Source organism: Struthio camelus, chromosome 6, assembly GCF_040807025.1.
Source record: "Struthio camelus isolate bStrCam1 chromosome 6, bStrCam1.hap1, whole genome shotgun sequence".
In the NCBI taxonomy this organism is placed as follows: Eukaryota; Metazoa; Chordata; class Aves; order Struthioniformes; family Struthionidae; genus Struthio; species Struthio camelus.
Genome location: NC_090947.1, coordinates 46,354,258 through 46,378,984, shown reverse-complemented (window position 1 = coordinate 46,378,984; position 24,727 = coordinate 46,354,258). Strand labels below are relative to the sequence as shown.

The 24,727-nt window shown below is 37.7% G+C and overlaps 1 protein-coding gene across 12 annotated transcripts in view; it reads right to left on the bottom strand.

The window, feature by feature from the left end:
- The window catches only part of PKP4 (plakophilin 4), a 104,589-nt gene that overhangs the window by 52,857 nt on the left and 27,005 nt on the right, over positions 1-24,727 (bottom strand). For 7 of the 12 annotated variants that reach the window (XM_068949453.1, XM_068949456.1, XM_068949452.1 and 4 more), the window contains exons 2-3: positions 22,599-22,732; positions 11,437-11,549 (exon numbers count right to left, since the gene is read on the bottom strand). In XM_068949453.1, the coding sequence (XP_068805554.1) occupies positions 11,437-11,549; positions 22,599-22,727 (242 nt within the window). In that variant the 5' untranslated portion in view covers positions 22,728-22,732. Of the gene's footprint in view, positions 1-11,436; positions 11,550-22,598; positions 22,733-24,727 lie in introns of those variants that run through there. The other 5 variants (XM_068949459.1, XM_068949460.1, XM_068949462.1 and 2 more) reach the window with 2 other exon arrangements.

Sequence of the window (24,727 nt, the reverse complement as noted above, 5' to 3'; positions counted from 1 at the left end):
TTAACCACATGCCAAAATAAGTTCTGTGCAACTTTATCAGCTTTTGGCTTGCAAGCTGAACCTTGTACTTATCTTATTGCAACCTTTAAAGCTATTTCTGTTGTCAAAAATTTGGGAGAAAATTTGTACCAAAAGTGGTAAGGAATTCAACAGAATTTGTATAAAAGTGAACAAACTTTAATTACCCAAAGCTGAGTTTTGCATATTAGTCAACCTACATGCATTCTTTGCTGTATATGATCTTTACTCTTTACTGAATAAACTCATCCAGAAACAATGGGTTCTTAATCAGTTACTATTAGCCTATTCATTAATACTTTGCTCCACTGAAATTAAGAAACATGAAGGCTATTTTACAGATATTGTAAAAACTCGTCCCCGATTCTTAACGCTACCTGAACATCAAACTATACACACTGCACCTCCTCTTACTTTCTTTCTCTGACTTTAAAGAAACTCAATTCCCTATAATGAGATGACACCATTCTGTGGTGCTAGCAAAGAAAAAAAAGTGCTAAGCATATAAAAATACTGTATTCTTGCATATATAAGATTTTTAAATATATATAATATATAAAAACACTGTATATTTTAATATATAATATATATATATATACACATACAAAAATGTATCTATCAGACACACCTGGCTAACTGAAATTCTTTATATGTATAGGATTTATGAAAGATAAACATTGCCCTGACTACAGACCAGAAGTAGAAAACTACTTCATGAACAATTAAGCCAGTTAAGAAATTGATTTAACTTAATTCTTAATAAATTCTTTCTGTAAGAAGTTCAGTGTCTGCCACCTAGTGACTTAATCATCTAGTTGTTGTCACCTTACTTTTTGAAGTTACCAAATTTTTCAGCTTTGATAAGCATGTCTAATGCATTTTATTCCATTCTTTGGTTAAAAACCAAAGTAGTCAAATACTGCCCTACCACTGAGAAGCTCTGCAGTCATTAATTAAACTCGTCATGCTGTCTCTTCCTAATATTAATGTGTAATCTAAAGAGTCCACATAAGTGGCACTGCACTTTCAAAAATATTTAATTTTTGCCTGTTTTTATCCTGGAGAAAGAATTAGATTAGTAGGGTAGATATGCAGAAATTATATTTTTCTTTCACAACAGTTTGTTATAATGTGTATAGTTTTGAAATAAAGAAGACAGAAATATTGTTACAGTACAGTATCTATTTATCAAATGGTATGGAAGGAAAGCATAGATAAAACATCCGACATAGGGTCACTTATTTACATGAAAAGAATTTTCTTTTTCCTTCTCAATCTACTTTGCAAGGGAACAAAGAATAAGGCAAGTAAAAACAGCTCTGCACTAAGCGTACATAAAACACAGACACTGAAACATACTGAGTTTTTTTAAGGTACTAGCACAAATATTGGGTAGCTGAAAGTGTTACATGCATGTGAACTTCCCTAAAATAAATCTACCCACTTTTCCAGACCAAAATCTTTCAGTTTACGTGTGGTTTCCGAATCGGAGCGTTCGCCTAAATTCTCGGTGCTACATGTGTCTTTTGCAGATACTACGTGACATGCGACGATTTAAGCCTATTGCCTTAGCAAGCATTCCATAAGATGAAATATATTTCTACAATTTAAACAATATTCCATGAAAGAAAATTAGTGATTTTCATTTCCTATATTGACCACTTGCATACACCACGGCTGTCATCAAAAAAGGGCAGCAGTGGAAAAAACTGAAGTACTAAATTATTTATTAAGTTATTCTAAAATGGTGGAAAGCTGTAGAAAGCAAAATAGACAAGTTTTGTTGAAAATTTATGTACCTCACACATTTTGCTTTAATATTTTTTAGCTTATTATTTGACTAAGCTTTCATCATTGGAAGATATCTGTTCTGTTAAGACAGCCAGTGGCAAATGGTTTCTTTGCGGGGATTTGTACTTGTTGCTTCAGCAGAGCTGTCAGTCAGAACTTGCTAAGTGCCTGTTAAGGCTCAACACATTGTTTCATCAGTCCTTTATCACAGAGTCTTTCATTTTAAATATCTTCACCAATAACATATTTATGATTTCATGTATTTTGAAGGCTTCAAGATTTGTGCAACTGTAAATTCTTGATACAGGAGGATTTTTCCCATCAAGTGGCATACGTTAAACTCCACACCCTGCAACAGCACAAGTAGCTGGCAACCATCAAAATCAGTATAATGAGCTTTCTTTCACGTTTTTGCTATTTTTTGTTGATAGAAGTGAACGGACTTCTTCAGAAATATTTTACCTAAACTTCACGACAGCTGTCAGAAAAGCTGAAGACTGAAAATCACCTTCTTGATTTCACTCAGATGCCGTGTTCCTGTCCCCACTCTGCTGGACACCGCACAAGGTACCACGGCCACCTTACGTCCCACACGAGACTGAGCGGCTGTGCCGCAGAGCTGCGAGGAGGGCGAGCGGCCCGGCGACTCGTCAGGAGGCACTTGCAGCTGATATGGGCAAGTACGGGTGCCCTGGAGAAGAATTTAGGAATGCGTATGTGGAAAGCTCTGCCCCAGCCCGGTCACTCACAGGAAGGCCACCGCTGCAGTCGGAGCCCGCGCACCGAGACGCGACCAAACCTCCGGAGCCGGCGACGGCGCTGCACGGCAGGTGCCGAGCGCGGGGCCGCACCGCCGCCGGGAGCCCCCCCGGCACGGCTGCCCACAGCGCTACGCTGTCTGACCCCTCCTGCAGCTGGCACTGCGACAGCACAACAGCACCAGTACACCACCCCTCACCGTGTCTAGCTACCGCTACCGCAGCAACAATAACAACTAATTTGAAATGCGGCTGTCTCACATATTCCCTTATCTCCAGAAAGAATTAATAGTTCCTTAAGCATTACTGTAGCTAAACAGCATGCCATAGTGACCACCGTGATGCTCGCTCTCCTTTTGACGAGTTTACGTGTTCTAAAAGCTGCCAGAGGCTGGCAAGCTAACACATACTAGTTCATTGATCGCAACGGTCTGTTAGACAGGTTAAGCTGTCTTGCACATGCTATACCACGGGAGGACTCATATGGACAGTTACCATAACTCAGCTGACGTGGTAACCCAGTACATCTCAATCTCTACTGTGAACTTACATCTCCTGCACACCAAGAATAAGCAAGTATTTATATATGCAGCTGAAGTCAATATTCAATCACTGCTCTCTCCAAATGTAGCAGCAGTGCCACTCTACAATTTGTTTTTTTCTATTTGAACATCAGCAATCCAACTGCATAAAAACCAAACTAAACTCTTCAATTCTACTGCCGTCCAAAAGCTTTGACAACACTCCAGTCAGGCCCACAGCCTGCGTAAACAGAAAACAAACACATAAACACCAGAGCTGTAACAAGAAACTTGGCAAATTTCACTTATTTTCAACGTAGACATGCAAAAAAACCAGAGTTAACGTAATATTTTTAAATTTCTGTAGACATAAGATGAAATGATAGCACACCCTGTAATTTTAAACGAGCAGCTGATGCTGCCTGAGCGCCGCAGCTGAAGTGCCAAAGGAGAGAGACAGTATTCAGCACCAGCAACGCGCAGTGATGTCTCCTTTATCTCCAGTTAAGTCTTTTTGGGTCAGCCCCCTACCAAGCTAAACGTTTGGCTTATTAAATTATGGCTTAGTTAGAAATATAATTACTCTTTATGTCCTAAAAGTTGGAGTAGGGAACTCTCCAATGCTCTCTGGAGCTAATCTTTCTTCAGTCATTTGGTAAAACCACAACCTACCAAATACACAATGTGCCGTTGCATTGTCTCAAGCTTTTCCTAGCTTTTGGCACACATCCCTATGCCCCAGACACGCTGTGGGAGACCCAGGCCTGTGAGAAAACACTTGGAGAAGGTGAAGATTTCCAAAATTCCAGTGAAAATACAGAAGATGCACACAGAGGGAAAATAATAAGATGTAGGCTGCTACTACTTTTTTCCAGGTACTTACATACACTGCAGTATTATTTAAGTGTTGAATAAAAATATTTTTAATTCTATGACTCTTTAACATATAGATCTAAATTAGTTATTTATTTTTGCTTATTTTTGTTCTTGGTAAACAGAATATTTAAACAATAAAATTCCAAGAGAAAAAGTGAACGAACAGTTAATTGCTCTGGCTATCAGAACCACGGAGAAGCCACATTCTTTCAGCTATAAGAAAAGGGAAAGGGAAAATGCAGTTAAGGGAAATAAAGAGCAGTGCAGAAGAGCTAAGTGATTTCTCAAAAATTCTTCCCTGGAGAGGTCGAGGAGAAAAAAACCAACTTTTTTTTTCCCTTAAGCAGTTTCTCACTGGAGGACTATTAAAATATTTTAAAAGGTAGTACTAAAAACTATTTAAAGATTTATACAGGAAAGAAGTTGGAAAGAACTTAAGGAAGTGATTGAGTTGCTAGTAGTAAAATATGCCATTTCTCCATGAAAAGTAATTATTGTTCTGATGCTACCTCTAAAGCGTACAGTGGGCAATACTGCATATATCGGATGTTTGAATTTTCAATTAGTTAACTGAAACTAAAAACAGAAATATATACCACTTAATATCTTATGATAGAAGTAAGTCAAGATATGTTTAGGAAAAGACCAACCCGCCTCTTTAACCTATCAAAATCCTTGGACTAGCTCAAACAAGAAAAAAGCATAGCAAGCCTATTCATTTGTTATTTACATTTTCAAAGGTTTCTGACAAAGCCTATAACAAAGAGTCACTTAGATAACTGACTAGTCATGTCAAATTAAGAAAAATATTTCTGTAAGATTAGAAAATAGCTAATACAAAAAAATACTTCATATTTTAAATGACAAAAGATACCTGTAGAATATTCCCAGAACTTCTACTGGAATGAGTGTTTTAACTACCTTTGCACAGAGTACTGAGATCTGCAGATGATATTATTTTATTAATGACCTGATAATAATTAAAGGGGATAGCTGTATGGAACGTTTTATGACAAAAAATGTAAGAGGTTACAGGCAAAGAAAGGAATATTAGTAAGAACTCATACACCATAACTCATATACCATAAGTTGTATGCCCACTTTAACCACTAATCAAAGTACCCATAAGCAAAACTCTTACTGCTACTCAACTTCACAGGACTGCCTCAAAACCTGAAAAAAACCTAAAATCTTGTGTAGCAAATAAGAAACTGTAAAAACATGGAAGGAAACATGCCAATGAAAACTTCTGTCTGACATGTAGGCACAGTCAAAAGAAGCCAATAAATACTATGCTGTGAAGAGAATAGGAAAAAAAAATACTGAAAAGTTGCTGATGTTGTTATGCAAACTAACAGCCCCGTTCCGGTTGTTCTTTCTATCAGGGAAGCAGCAGGAATAGACGATAAGAAGAAATGAGTTATTTTCCTAAGATAATTCTAAAATAAGAGCATATCAAAGTATATAGTGTAACTAAATGGTATAAAGGGAGGAGGAGATGCTCAGTCAGATTGACGGTTTTAGAAACAAAAAAACAAACAAAACCAACACAATCCACTGCTAAGTTCTGAAATCAGGGTCAAAAGATATGAGTACGTTCTAAAATGTAATAAAATAAAACCCAGATATTTATCTATTATTTTTTTATAATACAGAGAATAGGAACTCGATGGTTAGATTAAAGAGGATTTATAACATACCAAATAAGAACTATAAAGCCTAAAACAATTGGGGCATGGACCAATTTCTAACAAAAGGACATTCATTCACTCTGCAACAGAGATGGTTTCTTCCCCTGAAATGGTTAGTACCAGCCACTGTCAGGGAACCTGATGACCGGTTGTTTTATCTAACACAGCAAGTAGTTCCTAGCTAGCTACTAATAATCTAATCATTATTCCCTCTAAATTTCTTGAATAAATAGAGTATTTATTTAGGTGCCAAAAAATATTTGTTGAATATCTCTATAATGTTCAAGCTCGGACATTTGATTTAAAATTATTCATATTTTACTAAATCCTGTGGGATACATTTTATCCCTGCTTTTATTGTACGCCTAGCTCTGCAATAAAGATTAATTACTTATATCTTTTCTTATTTACTTTTCATATTTATTGCAGTAGCTTAATTTTTTTTTGTTTTCAAATTTCAATATGAATACTAGCTTAATAAACAATTTAAATTATTGTGATTTTTTTTTCCTTCCAGAAAGCACATACTGATTACAGAGGTAATTTTCATAGACATTCAATGAGCCATGAAAATTTGGTAACATCATACACTACAATACATGCAAGAAATTTCAAATATGTTATTTGACAAGTCTGAAGTATTTGAGATGTTATATGAACAGACCTGCTCCCTGTGAGCACCCTCCTCAGGAAGGGGCGTGCTGCTGCGCGCAGGGGAACGCCTGCAGCACGGGGTTGGCGCAGAGCCACGTGTTACTGCTCTGCAAGTGGAACAAAAGTTACCCAGCTTAACCCAACGGCGTGCTTGCTCTCAAGCAAACCATTTGCTCTATCTACACTCTTCATAAGCATTCTGCCATTACATAAGAAATTTGTGTGTAAGCATAAAATGCAATATATGGTCATTCCACAGAAAATTATCAACACTCAATTACAGGGTGTAATATTTTATTGAATCCCTCTAGAATATTTTTCATTACTGCAGAAACTGCACATACTCTCCTTTTCTCAATATTAATTGAAATACAATCTATGTAAAGCAAAAAACCCCACCCCATGAAATACATTTAGTTTTATAAAGCCCAGAAGACTTCATATTGTCACAGTATTTCTCAAATTAAATGAATACTTCAGATTAATGAAAATATTTTGCATGTACTTGAACATAAATGACCTACAGAAACTCAGGTATACATGTTTAATTCCAGCTTGTAGGAGTCATTACTATACTGTTGCTATTGCTGTAGGTTTTGGTTTTTTTCCTTATATCCCAGATGAAGTTGACTTGTGGCAGAAATTTTGTGAACAGAATGACAATGAGAAGTAATTAAAAATGGCCTTTCAAAAGACTTGCATGAATGAACTGCTCCAAATAGAACGGTGCTTCTAAGGATCTCCATCTTGACTAGCCAGTACTTGAAATGTCAAAATATTTTTTGACTATTTGCTGCACTGCCAATAGGACTTGCATTCTTTAAAAGATAAGTCTACTGTGCCACTTATGTCATTTTGCTTTCCTTTGTTAAGGTGTGTGTGGCAAACATCTGAGTGCAGTTTAAATAAATTAATAAATACGAGCCTTTTGGTTCCCAGCAATTCTCAGTTTTGACAAGTTAGATACGATAACTCGTGAAAAAAGTAAGAAGCATTGACTGTTTGAGAATCACATAACCAACTCCCACTTGAGAAGGTCAGGCAACCTCTTTAATAAAACGAGTATGACTCCTCAGCCTCAATACCTATAGACATCTATCTCCATCAGCATGCACCGCGACATGCCTGGCAGCCCAGAACTGAATCTGACTGAATCGGTCACATTACTGATTTAAAGTTGGGTGCAATGTGCAATGGGAAGCTGAACAGCCTGCTTGCTTCTTTCCAGGGAAACATATGCATGCTACAGGATGAAACAAGAAGTAAACTGATTTCAGCTCTTACTGAAACCTCACGCTATTCTCTCCGGCCATCTATGACCTTGTAGTGCAAAATACATGTAAAATATTTAATTATGTATAACACTAACATTACCTTGAATCATTTCAGTCTCTTAAGAGGTTTGAAAGCGTATGGGATGTCATCAAAGATCTTAGAAGGGCTGAACAGATTACCCATTTATAAAAAAATTATGAGAGGAAATAATTTGAACAGGCAAGTAACCTACAGGTAAACTAAATAAAGACAAACTGGAATGCTGAGCTACGTCTGACCTACTGCTTCTTTCTCCACCCATTATATTATAATGCCTTAGGATCTGAAGATCTGCTTTCGTACTCATCCTTCACGCTCCTCTCAAGGGAGCAAAACAGTGACTAATTCTGCATGTTGCTTGCATTTACAATTTGGCTGGAAAACAGGTGGGTGACAGAATAACAAACCTAAACCAGAAGTACGTTCTTCGATGGCCGGTTCTTGCCCTGCTACATCAGGAGGACTTTCTCACCCCATGTCTCATGTCACTATACAGAGGACCATGAAGAAATATTAAGTAGCAGGTAAAGTGATTAACTCTAAGTGGGTCTTCAGTGGTGACTTCAGCAGTAACAGAATGAATCGTGCCTCTGAAACGAGAGTCCTCCTTGGTGCACTCTGTAGGTGATGGTCTGATCACCTCTGCCTTCCTCCAGATGGATCCTACTCAGGCGCACATTCGCGGACCATTGTCACAACTGCACTGCCTGTGCTCCATACTTCGGTGTTTGGGTCAGTGCCACCAAGACCTGCTGAGAAGTTAGATGTACTAGGTGCAGAGTTTAAGCTGATCTAAGCTGTTGACGTTGCATTTCCCCATTCCCTCACCAGCTGTGCCTGCCACTTCCTTTGAGCTGGCACTTGTGCACCCGGGCAATGAGCTGGCTCAGAGGAATGATTTGACTGAAACACAGACCAGGAAAAATGTGGGTTGTGCGTGTGGGAGGTTTTTGGGGGGTTTTGTGTGTGTGGTTTTTTAAAAATATTTTGGCTCAAACAGTTCTCTAAGCCAGCTTAAAGCCAAAGCCACCACAACTGAGACAGGCTCATGCTGCCACAGAGGTCCCTGTGACTCTGGGTCAGCATCTGTCTGTGTGAGCAGTACTACTTCTGAGCCAGCGCTTGCTTGCAGAGATCTGGTTTATGAGCAGGTAAATTAGAAGCACTACCATAGCACTGAGGCCAACAAAACCTTCAGCTGGACCTCAAAAACAGTCTTATGCCCCCAAAGTGTTTTAACTGTGTTAAGGGAAGAGACAGTGCATTTAAAGCCCTATTATTTAACCTGCAAGCATGAGGAGATTAAAGCACTGTCTTTGATACAAAGCATTGCTGATGTCCTCAGGAACAGAAAATATGAACAAAGGGTAAAAATAAAAAAGCTTATACATCTTATACTTCAATTTCACTTGTTCCTTTTTTTTTTTTTTTTTTTAAAAGACTCTCTCAGGCCAGACAAATATTGACAGATGATCTTGCTTCCTGAATGCTCAGCGTCTGTGTTTCTTTGCCTAGGCTGTTAGCCTTCCCCAGCCAATCCCTCAAGACAGCATTCAGTTTCCAACCTTCACTACGCCTCAGGTGCCCTCTTACGTCATTTCTTTTCAGCCTTAACTAAACATTTGTATCATTCAGTTTGTGAGAACACACATTTTTACAGCTACAAATTTTGCTGTTGTATTTATGTCTGCTTTGACACTCCTCATGCAAGCTATTGTTTTACCTTACTTGATTCTTCCAACAACTCTCTTAGATCTACCTCCACGGGAAACAATTGTGAAGAGATGGAAGCATCTCATATTCAGATATAAATTTTTTCAGCTTCTCATATATCTCTTAAAAAGCATATGCACATTGAATGAGTCAAAAAATTAACCAAGCACACACATCAGAGCATATTGTCCAAATTCAAGTTTTAATCCACTGTCCCTCCGTGATTGTAATGCAGTGCATTATCATTGGTACAGGACTAGATCTAGCTGGGATAAGAAAGTTTAGAAAAATAAGAATAGGGGTCAGAATATAGGGGTGTCTGTAAGAATTAAGAATACAATTAGGTTTTATTTTTAAGTCTATGAAGCACTTTATTAATAAACTATGGAAAATCTATGGCCACTGAAAACATGTGAGGAGTTTAACTAAACTCACAAATTTACACATGCTAATATACATAACAAAATAACTTCATTCAAGTGCTAATGTTTTCTTCCCCTAAGCTTTCATGATCTCTTTTATACACATGAATGTCATTTCACTGTAAGAAAGCAACCAAAAGCAGAAATTACTCCATTTTTACTGATGCTGTATATTATGTTTTCCATCTTAGTAAATGATAGTATTTGATAGAACTGTATTATCTCTAATGCACTGTATAGACTGGTAATTGTTTATTATTTCAAAAACTGCACTAACCATTAGATTATTTAGGGAACAAGATAACTCTGGTCTTCCCTGCATGTGAAATTTGCTGGATTGGGATGCAGAAAAACTGTTTTTCTGTTATGCTACTCAGGCAAATTAATTGGAATGGGATACTAAGGACTGAGAGCTACTTGAAGACATAAATAACGACAACTGAGGCTTGTATCTTATTTTGTCATAGGACCTTAGCTTTTTTTAGGTTTCAAAGCAAAATTTGAACAACAGCTGGGGAATATTTGGATCCAGAGGGAAGATAGAAGGAAGAAAATGGAAGGTGGAGGCAAGCAGGAGGGTACAAAATAGTAATTTTGTTCAAATAATATTATTGAATATTTCACAGGTTCTCAAACAGAATAGTTCTCATGCCAAAAACGATACTGTCAAATGACAAACCAGATTAAGCCGTTTAAAGTTTAAGAACAACTGTTAGTTGGTACACTGGATTTTTTAAAATAATTGCCTCCTTTTTCTTAAGCTTTTGCAGGAACAACTTCCCATTTGATTTGCAGAAATATTTATTATTGCCAAAAAAGGAAATAATTCTAAATGGTACCTAAGTTTATTGCTGAAAGAATACAGAGACAAATAGTACTTAAGGCAAGAAATTATAGCTTTCAGAAAACATTCCATACAAATATACGTATCTCAATATATCAACATGAAGTTTGTTGCAAACTGAAATACAGGTACAATTGTTTCATAACAGAAGACACTATTATCAAGATTTTCAGACTCAAGAGCTACCAATCTTTGAGACAAATGACCACCCAAGCAGAAATAGTGTTAACAAGTTTGCTAAGGAAATATCAATAATAATAAAAAAATCCCAGTGTACGAGTTGTAGTTAAAAAATAATAAAATGTTGTTATAGTTATTGTCACTGTATGTTAAATATATTAAATATGTTTTGCAATTTTTAAAACATGCTAATGACATGCATATAACAAGATATTCCCTGAAACAAATTTAACAATAGAAAATATTTCAAAAGAGCTAAATAAAGCTAGATAATTAATACAAAAAACACAATATTGTAAAGATTACTTCATTTAACTAGTACTGTTACTTTGATACAAATACTTACAAGCCTACCACATTTTTCTTGGGCTGAATCTTAAAAACAAACTTCAGCAAACTTAAAGCAAAATTAAAGCTTTACATACACTGTACTGAAAATGTAATCAGTGATCAGAGATTTTTATCACTCTCATAACTCTTCATAGCAAATCTACATTTTTTAAACTTAAGATATTAATGGGAGGTGAACAACTATCAGTATGTGTATGTGCATATATACATGTATGTGTATATATATATATGAAGGACATAAGCACCACTAAAAAGCCCTTTAATTTATGGGACATATGAAAGTAAAGTCATTGGGACTTGTACCTTGTGCTGGCGATACTTGGTGATTCTGCTCCAAGCCTACATCTTTCTAGCTGATTAGCCACAATTTGCCTTTCCACTTCCAGTTCTCTGGTAAGTCTTTGAAATTGGAGCTCCTGAAATTTCAAAATAAAAAGAAAAGCATTCTTGATGTTAAAAAAATTGGTGTGGATTAATTCTGCAGTAACCACTGTTTCTTGTTTTGACTCTTCCTTAGTGGATTAAACTATTAGAAGATTAAAGTGGGGATTAATGGGTCCTTAAATCAATGCTTCATGCAAATACTAAGTTATCACCAGTTAAAAAAGGAAAACAGTGTTCAAGCATTTGTGGTTTTTATTTATCCTAAAATTTAAGTTTTTGGTATCTCCTTCTGTTGCCAAAGCCTAATAAATTGGAGTCCATAAAGCCAGTCTTCATTTTCATCTGTAACAGAGGTGTATTGGAAAATACTGTATCCTATCCTTTCCAGTTGCAAAACCTCAAATCCTAAACTATACTACGTTGTGATTTCTGTATTTAAAATTTTAAAACTTATTATTTCAAAATGGCTGAGGGTAGAGATATGCTATTTCAACTTTTCTGGTTTCAGTTTTTGTTACATTTCCTGGTCAAAGGTACCAATCCTTCTCCCTTTTATAAATGCTGGCTTTTGGAAAATAATGCTCAGAGAAAAACATAGGAAATACAAGCGGCTACCCCGAATATTTGGTTATTAAAATCTAGAAAGATCTTCCATAAACAGAATATTCTAAAATCTGTCATCAAAGGATAAGAGAGACCTTTCACTCTACTGCTAGCTTTTGTTAATGACAGAAGAAGATTCTATCAGAGCAATGATATTATTTTTCAAATTGGTGTTCCACACTCACTGATTGCTAAGTAAACTCTTTAGTGCTGTTTAAAATTAGATAAATTATATGATTTAAGAATTTGATAAATATTGAACCACATCTTATATGGAAGTCCTACATAGCACAGAAGTATCTATTTAATTTTAAAGAGTAAATCACTAATTATCTTTATTTTCTGAATGTATGTTGTGTAATTGTATTACATAGTAGTTACGTGCCTTGTCATACTACAGAAATCACTTCAGTCACTGATTATAGTTAACACACAATATTCTTTTATACCTTATGTTACACGGAAAGGAGACTTACTTATCCCAATCTTCTAAATACTGCCTGACAAAACTTTTTGTATTCAGCACGTGAAACTTAACATTAGATGAGGGAGAGAGGAAGATGTTGTCCACCTGTACTTCAGCAAGGCTTTTGACATTGTCTCCTGTAACATCTGCATAGGCAAGCTGGACAGGGAGTGGACAGGGGACTAGTCAAATGGCAGAGCTCAGAGGGCTCTAATCAGTGGCACAGAGTCTAGTTGGAGGCCTCTAGCTAGCGGTGTCCCCCAGGGGTCAGTCCTGGGTCCAGTCTTGTTCAACGTATTCATCAATGACCTGGAGGAAGGGCCAGAGTGCACCCTCAGCAAGTTTGCTGATGATACTAAACTGGGGGGAGAGGCTGACACACCAGAAGACTGTGCTGCCATTCAGAGGGACCTGGACAGGCTGGAGAGCTGGGCAGAGAGGAACCTCATGAAGTTCAACAAAGGCAAGTGCAAGGTCCTGCACCTAGGCAGGAATAATCCCATGCACCATGTACAGGCTGGGGGCTGACCTGCTGGAAAGTAGCTCTGCCGAGAAGGACCTGGGAGTGCTGGTGGACAACAAGTTAAACATGAGCCAGCAGCATGCCCTTGTGGCCAAGAAGGCCAATGGTCTCCTGGGGTGCATTAGGCAGAGTGTTGCCAGCAGGTGGAGGGAGGTGATCCTGCCCCTCTCCTCAGCCCTGCTGAGGCCTCACCTGGAGTACTGTGTCCAGTTCTGGGCTCCCCAGTACAAGAGAGACATGGCACCACTGCAGAGAATCCAGCAGAGGGCTACAAAGAGGATGAGGGGACTGGAGCATCTCTCACATGAGCAAAAGGCTGCAAGAGCTGGGCCTGTTCCTCCTGGAGAAGGAAAGACTGAGGGGGGATCTGAGCAATGTGTACAAGTATCTGAAGGGAGGGTGTCAAGGGGATGGGGCCAGACTCTTGTCAGTGGTGCCCAGCGATAGGACAAGAGGCAGCGGGCACAAACGGAAACACAGGAAGTTCTGTCTGAACATGAGGAAAAACTTCTTTATTGTGAGAGTGATGGAGCACTGGAACAGGTTGCCTAGAGAGGCTGTGAAATCTCCTTCCTTGGAGATATTCCAAAGCTGTCTGGACAGGGGCCTGGGCAACGTGCTCTAGGTGACCCAGGGGCATTGAACAGGAGGGTGGAACTAGATAATCTACAGAGGTCCCTTCCAACCTCAACCGTTCTGAGAACTTACCACTACTGCCATAGAAAACAGGCATCAACAGAACATGATTCAATATTTCTCTACTATTGTTTTGCTAATAACAGTTCAACAAAATGGAATATTTAGTAGTACTGTCAAAAACGTGCAATGTCAGGTCTTCACTAAAAGGCAAGTTGCAAGGTGAGATCATTTGGAAACTACTGGATTTAGCCTTCAACAAATCAAATATCCAGATATCAACAGAGTAATACTTGGGAGTCTAAAAGTTCATAATAATTTTAAAGACTATTACACAAGAAAACACTGATATTGACTTCAGGGAGTAAGTAGAAAGAGCAGTCGTTAAGTGTAACATATTGCTTTGATGACAGCACAGATAGGTAAGTTCTAAATTAAGAAGAACTCATAAAAATCAATTTCAGCCTTCTGTATCAAGCAAAACTTGATAAAAAAAGATGTTTCATTTGTCAGGGTAATATTTTAGAACCTTAAGATTGTTTACTGAATGTTTTGGGCTCAGGTAATCAGAAGAGCTCTAAAACCTGGATTCTACAAATCCAAGCATAACAGTTTTCCTCAAGGCACAAAGTATTTTGATTCTGAAATAGTTGCATGTTTATAGTAAAAGCTCTTTCCCCTCCACACAAAATAAATATACAAACCACGGGGCAAGCAGGAAAGCAGCCTGGTCTTCAACTCCCCCCTGGCAACCAGCTCTGGCTAATGGAGTGACTTAACTGCTTATTTCCAGCATAGTCTTTGAGAGAAAACAATCCCTTTCGTTAGGTTGGCATATACTGACAAGCTTCAGAATAAGAAAAGCTCAAAGTCAATGCTCAGATGTGCAAAAGCATTTCAGGACCTATGTCCTAAACGTGCCTGTTATTAAAACCCTCTTCTAAATGGAATTCTAAGGTTAAGTCCTTTTAATCTTGAGACCTGATACAAGAAGCCTTGTGAATATCGTAACCTTTGAACCGTAACAAAATTCAGGGGCCTATATATGGTCTAGAAAGTATGGATAGCATGAGAAGGTTTGTAAAACATGTAACTGCATCCAATAGCAAAGATTCAGTCTTTGGAATTTGATAGCAAGTCTTAATGGGATATTACCTCTTGATATAACATGAGGTTCATACGCATCCTGTCACTACTTCCTTAAGATAGTGTGTGCTTTGGAAAGAAAGTATTAAAAATGCATGTTAGGCCAAAAAACCCAAAGAAATTTATAAAGCTTATTTTCCATTTACAAATCTGAATATAGATTGAAATGACCATCTAAAAGTTGGTTCACCAGCCAGTCACTAACAGGCTAGTGGGAAATGTCATTATTTTCAAAAAACGTTCACATGCTAAAGGTCCCTAAGTTTTGAAACAAATGGTGGCAAGACAAGGCTTTTTCCAAGTAAAATATGGTATATTATAGAGCATGTAATATATGTGATCATTTTAAAAACAAACAGTATTACACTCCTTACTTGCAGTGATAATATATAACATTTACCCTTTGGTTAAGGCTCTTTTCTGTTGCTTGCTTTTAAATCAGTATTTAAATAGCAATGTCACGTACGGCAATGTAATTTGAACACAGGACTCAAATTGCATATTTGTAATTCCAACTATTATTGATCATTTTTATTAGATGAATAAAATTAAACATATGCTAGCCATTATTTGCTTCCATTGAACTGATCTCTATTAATTTGCCTTCCATTACAGGCAGAGGCATTAATAAGAATGTTTTCTAGAATAATGTTATTGCACACTACAAATACACATTTATTTGAGCTCTTTCTCACCCCTGTGTCATCTTCTACAGTCTAACATAGTCCTTTAAACCAGGTCACACACATTTCTGCAGCAGAGGAGAACGTTATCACTGGGCAACTTTTTGTTATTTTGTGTTCGGGAGGAAACTGAGTCACCAAATCCTACAAGCAGGGTGAAATATTCTAGAAAACCTTTTTACACAAGATGAATCAACGAAAAGGGAACATATACCAAAGGAAACAAGACAACACAAAATGGGGAAAAAAAAAGTTACAACAGTAGGAATCAGATACACATGAGAGGGAAAATAAAATCTAGGCTTGTCATCCACTTTGCATCTCCAGAAACACACTTTTAAAAACTAATTTGTTACCTTTCTGTCCTAATGATGTTTAAGAGAGAAACTAGATGACCATTCAGATCATAAGTCAGTAATGATTTACACTCTTCAGTGTAAAACAACTACAGGTTTACAGGAAAAAAAATAAGAGTTCCCCACGGAAACTAAAAGAATGACCATCAAAAGACAAGTCCTCTCTAAAGCATTACAAAAGTGCAACAGTTGCAGAAAATATTAATTTTTTTAGAACAGAAAAATGATACAAAGCAAAAAGAGAAAGTGGAAGGTATGCTATATTTTTCTTATTTCCCAGTAGACTTACTTTAAACAGTAGAACAGGTATACAGCTTCCCTCTCACCCTCCATGAGAATCCCACAGAGTAAATTCAAATTTTGTATCTGGAAACTAAAACTCCACCAGTTCCAAAAAATCACCTCAGAGTTTAGAGATTTGAGGATTTCAGGCAAGTAAAGAAGGAGGAAAAGATTATCGAGATGTCACTGAAAGCGTCAAAATAGGAAAAGTGAAGGAGTCTTTTTTCTGGGCCCATGATTAATTTTCTAACTTGATACCATATTTCTCGAATACAGGCAGTTTGGGATACACAGTGAGAGCGGAATCCCTACCTAGAAAATTATAGCATTTCTTTCTGATTGGCAGAATGGGGCAAAGAGATCTATATTTAACACTGGATTGCTCTGTGGCCTGCACAAAGCAAAGTCCTTAACAGAGACCATTTTTCTCTTAAAAAAAATCTTTATGATATAAAAAGTGGCATAGGTAGTTATACAAGTAATCGAAATAACAAATGTTCCATTGGGGCGGGGGGGGGGAGAATGCAAAAATCCAAAGCTGGTTAGAAGTGCATTGATCACACTTTCATAGTTATGCTTCTTTCTAATGACATTTTATACTACCTCCTTCACATCATTCTGCTCCACCTCCACCCTTAAGCTCGATTAACCACCATTTATCCTTCATTGCAGATCAGAAAGTCTGTTCTGACGTCTCAAATTCTCTTTGCAGTAGTAGCACATTTTTTCTAGCAAGAGATGCATTGCCTATGTTAATGCTAGCCATAAAAAACCCCCTAAAGACAACAACAAAAAAAAGCATGCATCTTTTATTTAAGTATCAACCATATGCTGAGCCGGAGAAATCGGGGCGGGGGGCAGGGAGCAAATACTACTCTGAATTGATACCCGCCACCAATACCGAAGCGTTGCTTATCTGCCAGACAACATACTATTGCAGGAAGTTATTTGAATTTGTTTCTCTAGCCAGCTTCTCCGAAAGGAGTGGCAGAGCACGCTCCTTGTACAGGAATGCATTTGTACAAAGCTGGTTGCCAGTAACAGAGAAGCAGATGCCCCAGGCAAAAATCACAATTAGCTATGACTTATAGTACTGGCTGCAGGAAAGTAATAGGAAAGGCATCACAAAACTACTAACAAGCTATTTTTTTCATTTCCAGAACATCTATGCTGCAAGACCATACTAGAAGCCTGTATGCAGATGGTAGAATTCACTGCCACGCTGCAAAGGCACGCAGTACCCAAGGGTACCACCATGCCTTCTGCAATACACAGCCTACAACACAATGGCCAGAGCCACTTTTTTCAAAACTATATAGTGTACATTGAGGAAAATACATCATACAGGTAAATAGCGGGAATGCGGTTCACATGACTGATCACAAAGACTATCTTTCTGTTATTTGCAGCCTTTGGAACGTAAAACAAGGTTTAGAGTTGATTCTGCACTTTCTATATACGCACCCCATTATGACACAGTGTTGGAGAGACCCAATGTTTTCATTTTGGTGAATCAGGAAGTTTTCTCCCCCTCAGTAACATGGATGAAAATGAAAAGTCTACATTCAAAGCGTTGAAAAATAAAAATTAGCTTCTTCCTGCCCTGTTGTGATCTGAAAACTTCTGACAAAGCGCAGGTAAGTTAAAACCCTAAATAAACAGTGGAAGGTCTAATCGGCTAAGCGAAGATTGTACAGTTACAGCTATGGACGAACCAGCAGCCACAGCACAAGCAGCAAAGACGACACAGGAGCTCTTTGTGAATGGTGCATGCCTGCCGGCTCGGGCAGGCTGGACATCCTGAGAGATGGATCTCAACTTCTTGGCTTCTGCTAGCTCTGAGCGGCTGCTGACACAGGCTGTGGGAGCAGGTAAGGCTAGGATGGGAATCATATTTCCAGTTGTAATACCGCCAAGATATGCTAAATTGCTCAAGCTGCCAAATGTCACTGACTTTGCACAATGTTCTGAAGTAACTGTACATGAAACTATGGAACATCTTCCTAACCGAAAACATTTTGGTGGTTGAACGATTCAGTTGAGCGCCTTCCAGCAGTCCGAGTGTGGATGAGACTAGCCGATGACCTAGAGAGCGTACTTAGCCTTTTAAAAGGAATATTTTCTCTGGCGTTAACTATTCCTCCTTCACTTGCAACGCGCAGTGCAGAGCCACACAACTCCCACTCTCTATGAAAATCTAATGGTGCTAAAGAAGAAAGGCGATTATATTTTGGACATTTCGTATGATACGAACATGGAACAGAGAAGAGGACAAACAGAATGTTGTTCATTTATACTTCCTTCACGTTACAAATCCCAGCACATGGATTGATCTATGCAGACTTCTATGTTTCCACCTGCTGTAATTCTTACATACGTTCAGAAACTGACTACTTAAAAACACACTGAATACTGTATTTTTCCAAACTGAATATCACATAGTAGTGACCCAGTGTTTAAATCCTCTACAAGGACCTATCAAGAGAAAACTGAGCATAATAGATCAAATTTTTTTTTTTTTTGGTAAAAATAGTTTACTCACACACACAACTGCATTTGCATGCTTTCAGTATCTCTGTATCTTCCAAAATAGAAGACAAAAGATAAAAAAAAAAATTGGATAGGGTAAAAAGAATTGCAGATTGCAGGATGTGAAATGACACAGCTACAATTATTGACTGATCTCACTTACTCTGTATTCAACAGCAGTAGACCATTAAAGCCCTTAATACTTCTATGCCTACATTGTTCACTAGCCTGGTAAAACAGTTTAGTGCTGCTCTAGCAGATGAGGGATCAAAATTTAAGGAAAATGGCTAGCAATTCATAGAAAGAATACTGATAAGCAATGATAGAGACAACAAGGAAGAAAGTTTGACTTGACTTGAGGTCTTCAGTGACAACTTCTGGGCATCATTCTCTTTTGAAACTGCTACAATACATTAGGTTGTTTTAAATTGGCGCTGAAGTAAAGTATACTGCTCTGCCAGCTGTTGATTAGAGTTGTGCTGTTGTAGAGTAGATAGAATGGTGATCTAAACGTTAATATGTTACAAAAGGAGTATTTCAGTATTCTTCAAGGGTACCCACAGTTCCACGTAGGTTCTTTTTCAAGGTTCTCCACAAAACTAACAATACATATTGGAAAGAAAAATCAATTTCTATGTTTTCATATTAATAAAGTAGAACATCAAAATTTGATCCAGGAAATGAGTTAGCAGTTTCATCCGAGACAGGAATGTAAGATATTTTATCTTAGAATAAGAGTCTCAGAAAGGGAATTTATCAGACTTGATTTTATTGAGTCTGGAAAAGGTTCTAAACAGCAGAAGTAGTAAACTTCAAAGCTAGGGAACTAAAAACAGCAAGAGAGTTTTAAAAAATTGCCTCTTCCAGTCACTCACAAAATTTTGGCAAGGGTTTTGTTTCACTCATGCACAGTTTGCTAAACAATTAAAACACACACACACAGAGAGAGAGAGAGAGAGAGAGAGAGAGAGAGAACAAACCACCTCCATTCAGAACTGATACGTATTTGTCTAACTGATCACTGGTGTAAGCAAAGCAGGATTTCAAAGTCGTATTGTTCAGTTTTTTGTGTACTTATCAGAAGTTCAGCAAGGTATCTGAAAGAAGACTTACTAATTGAAGTTACACGTCTACACAGATTACATAGTACTTCATAACAAATTGCTCTGCATTTGAGTTGGTAAAGAAATCTCCCAAACTTACTAATACACTCAGTAAAAATAGTTTTTAAATATGCATTCATAAATTTTTTTGCTATACAGAGGATGCATTCTCTTTCTTATTTCCATATTGAAAAAATTAAGATTTTTGCTTAGATCTTTGCACAGAAACATTTTGAGAAATAGAGAATTTTGTATTCTCACAATGAAGAGGAGGAAAAAAGTAAAGCACACAGTTTCTAAGGATACAGTTCAATACAGTTATCAAACAAGAAAAGGTTTTGCTGAAGTGTGAAACAAAAGTGAACACTTCAAGGAAAACATTTAATCATAAGTCTCTTGGGGTTTCCTATTCATCCGAAAGCATACCAATCATTCTTAATTTATTACCACCCATTTGTAAAGGAAATGATGATGAAAGGCTGTACAACTATAGATGTCAAAAATATCTGCATTCATGTTGGTTTTTAAGGCTGGAGTGAGCTTTTTCCTGCAAGACCTTCCTCTGTCTAAGCCCAATCACCGAAAAGGAAAACTAACATGCCAAACAGGAAGTTCAATGATCCAGTCATCCATTTAATCTTGCCAAGTCAGCAGCAACTCTTTTTAAATTCAGTAGCATAAGGTTTGCACGTGAAAAGTAGCAGTGATTCCGCAAATCTATACCTTCATCCTGAGAAGCAGTTGACAACTAGCTGCCTTTACATTTCAAAAGAAATTACTGCCATGATGTTGCCTTTCCAATTTGTAATAGCATGCTATTATAGTGTGAAAATACTCAATTTACTTTAAATGTGGATGAGAGACTTTCTGCAGAGCCAAACTTTTATCCAAGTATTCCCCAGGATTCAGTTTCCAGAAATAAAGTCACATATTTTAATGCTTTAGCTTTACATAGAGCTAGTTCCAGCATTTCCTGAGATGCTTCTAGCCATAAATGCATGCAAACTTCACGATATTTTAGAAGTGAAGCAGGTGGGCTGGGAAAAGAAAAAAAAAAAACTCTAATTCATATCGCCAAAAAAAGAGAGAAAAAAGAAAAGGTCAAACTGTGTTTCAGCTTCGGGACAGTTGTACAGTCTTAGGATTTTGTGCATTCAAAATGGAATTCCTCTAACAGAGATGCAGTGTGTGTGCGCGCGTGCGCCCTAACTTACACTAATTAGGGATGTGACTTCATGTTGACAAAACACAAATTAAGTTTTGTCGGAAGAGAATAGACAAGGCTGTAAGAACCTCGGTTTCACCGCAGATCCCACTTCGTTCTGCACCTACCATTTTGTAACACCACAAATGAATAGATCGATTTTTTGATTGACAATTTTTCCTCAATGACGGACTTTTCAGAGTACAGGGGACACACCTACTCTAGTTTGGTAAAAGCGTTGCTTTAAACTAATTTGCGGCCATAGGAAAAAACACACACACATGGACAGCTCAGTCAGAGTGCCTTACAAAGTTCATAGGATAATTAGTGCAACTTTTTATATAGTCATATCTATGCCATGATGGTAGACATTGCTTACAGTTATTCAGTGAATTACACTTTCCCATTAGAAGTGCTATAGCAATTTAAATACTTTTTATTATGTTAAAACAGAGCAACAAGGCACAATAAAGATTTTTCTGATTTGTGATTCCACTGTAGTAAGTGTTTCTGAAGTACTGAAGGAATAGTTAAGGTGTGGCAGCTCTACTTTACAAACACAAACCCACTGCAGATAAAAGAGAGATTCCTGAATAAGAGGAAGTTAGGCCACAGCAAAGAGCATATTAGTCTCTGCTCAAGCATAATAAAGTAAATGACCAAACTGGAAAATATTCTGTTCCGGGCTTTCTGCCATACAGGAAGGGTGTTGAATATGTCAGTGTCCACAATCAATATCAACAATAAAAAAAATCTCAAAAAGCTACAGTTCGGTCCTCAACACCTTCACTTTATCATTTGCAAGAGAGAAGTACAACTTTCATTTTCCTCTTCCTCCCATTCATTCTAATGTCTCCATATATATTACACTTAAGATATAATTTTGAAGTCTGTATTTCACCAACTATTAAAACAATTTCAGTTTTACTTTTTTCCCTCTTTGATCAGAATAGTTACTTAGTAGTCCATATATTTCGTAGTCTTTCTTTGAATGAAAAAGGGAAGAGGTTTTAGCCTCTTTTTTAAGATAAAGAAATATTCCATTATCATTCTTTTTCTCTAAGAACAAGAAAAACATTTCCTGTGTAGAAAAGGAGATGTTAACAAATGCTTTTTCATTATATACTTAACATCTCATACCAAATCTTTATCTGCATGTTTCTGTAGCACTGTATGCAACTTTATAGAATGGACAAAAACAATTTGTTCCCAAAGCTGTATCAATTTTACAGCAGCTTTTACACTAAACCTGCATTTCAAGTCTGATTTACAGCAACAGTTCAGTGCACACATTACAATGGATACAGATTACCATAATGACGCTTCTCTTTATTGCAATTAAATACACCCTTTATGTTCAGATTCCAACATGTTTCTTGCCTAAGGTAGTATTTGAATAACTACAAAATACACTGTATTAAGGGTAGGAAACACATTTTAGAAACAATGTTTGTTTTCAGTAATGCAATAAAGGGCAATGGTTAACTCGTACTGAATTCAATGGTTAAAGCATACTGAATTTCTGAACTGCTAAGAAACAAGAAACATACCTGTTCCTTTACAGAAGCTAAAATGGTAGTGGCAGTGGTCTCCGGTTCCATGCCTGGGCCTGCGCAAGTTTCCTGTGCTGTCTGCGGCAGCCCCTCCTCCACCACTGGGGTCTGCTCAGGCGCTGGCATTTTGCCTGCATTAAACAACATTTTAAAACAGTTTATATTTTGAGCCAGAGATGCTTAAGTAAACCCAAGTCTTCAACTTTGCAGAATAAAGACAAGAGAAATAATCTATAGCCTTTTCAAACTTAACCAAAATTGCACAGAACTTCATATTATCAATACCAACATATGTTATTACTGTGCTTTACCTTTACAAATTTAAATCAGAATTATGTACAGAACTTGAAGGCTAGGCAAAACAACCAGGCAGCACGAAGTTTAAAAGTTATTGCAAAAATGCCATTTTGTGGTAGTTATTAAGATGTATATTAAACTACGAGTGATGCTACCCCTTCTTGACGTTCATCATGTACACTTTTCCGCATAGAAGAATGACAGGTAACAGAAGATTGCTTTGCTGTTAAGCACAAACCACAGAAGAGACTAACTGTGATTAAAAAAAAAAAAAAAAAAAGGTTAACGCAAATAACGCTTCCAGTGCTCTTGTTGGAGAAGAGGAAATTTAAACAGTAAAGTCAGAGTAATCACCCTGGGCTACGGATAGCGTGGAAAGGATGGGCAGGGTTAATGCTCCCAAATTCCAGGCTTCCCTTCCATGGCGACAAGGCAGGGCAACAGTTCCAGGCCTTGTTACCAAAAAAAAAAAAAAAAAAAAAGACAATTAATTTCTCTACCTAGGGAAGTTACTATTAACTAACATTACAAGGACTGTTTCGACATGAAAATGTTGGATAAATGGTATGCATGTAGTATTGATTTATCTTCTGTACATATACCATGCTTGAGCTTCCTTCAGGAAGGAAATAAAGCTCGTAATGTCTAATTTTATGTTATAGTAATCAAAAGTCCATTCTAGACTTTCAGAACAAACAAACTCAGTATGCCTAGAGAAGGCAGAAAGTAAGCACAAACAGCTGCTTCCTCCTCTTCGTTTCACAAGCGGCAGCTTACGCTGCAAACAGCCCCGCCAGACCTCCGAACCCCGACCACCCCTTCTCTCCCACCTGCCTTTTAAATGCTGGATCAGCCTAACACCGGGTGACACAGAGGTTGCTTGGTGCATGAAAAGGTGCAGAACCGTTTACAACAGCAGATGTGCTGTACAACTGCAAGTTTCTGTTTTGATTAAGAGAGTAGTTTACTAGATTTACAGGCGATCTCTTTTGAAATCACTCTAAAGGATTACTCACTTCTTTAGGACAATTTCTGCATTTTATATTTGTTTCTATATACAGAGACCAAGTACAGGAACAGAGCTGTTTTATCAGAGGACTTCTATGCTATTACAGGCAGTCTTAAGCAGACAAGATTAATGGAAACCAGAAGACAGATGAAAACACAAAGTGTAAGAAAAAATACTTTCATACTGCTTTATATCTAGTGACACATTCACTGTGAGAGGGATTATTTCTGTTTAGGTTTATCAGCCCATTAAATACATCGGTAGGTGGTCTTCACGGACCACAGCAGTCTAGACTGTTGAGTTGGTACTGTACGCAGCAACCAGGAACGGCTACTTTCACCTGAACCACTGCGGGAATCAAGTGATAAGAGAAGCTAAAGCGAGAGGAGTGATGAAAGGCTGTGGAAGAGCCGTGAGGGCTCACCTACGGTGCAGGAACCTGGTCACCTCCTGGCTCCTGCTGTAACTATGGAAAAAGACAAGTCACTTTTCAAAGCACCTTAGAGGCAAAGCCTAGCGCAGGCTCCACTGCTTTCTGGAGCAGATGCTTTCCTCCTCTCAGCACCTGCACAAGCAGTACAAGGAGACCAGCCGGTAACCTAGGAAGAGTCTATAGGAGTAGCCCTTCCTCACCCCGCTGCCAAATTATGTTTCTCTTCCAGAACTAAGAAAAAGAAATTACACAAGTACCACACTACCAAGTTTTTGGGCATCAGAGTCACAGAAGGAAAGCCAAATATGCCAGTTTAGCAACACTAAAAGACCAATTGCCATTCTTCTTTCTTCCTTCACTAGTCATTTTCCAAGAAAGACCAAACCA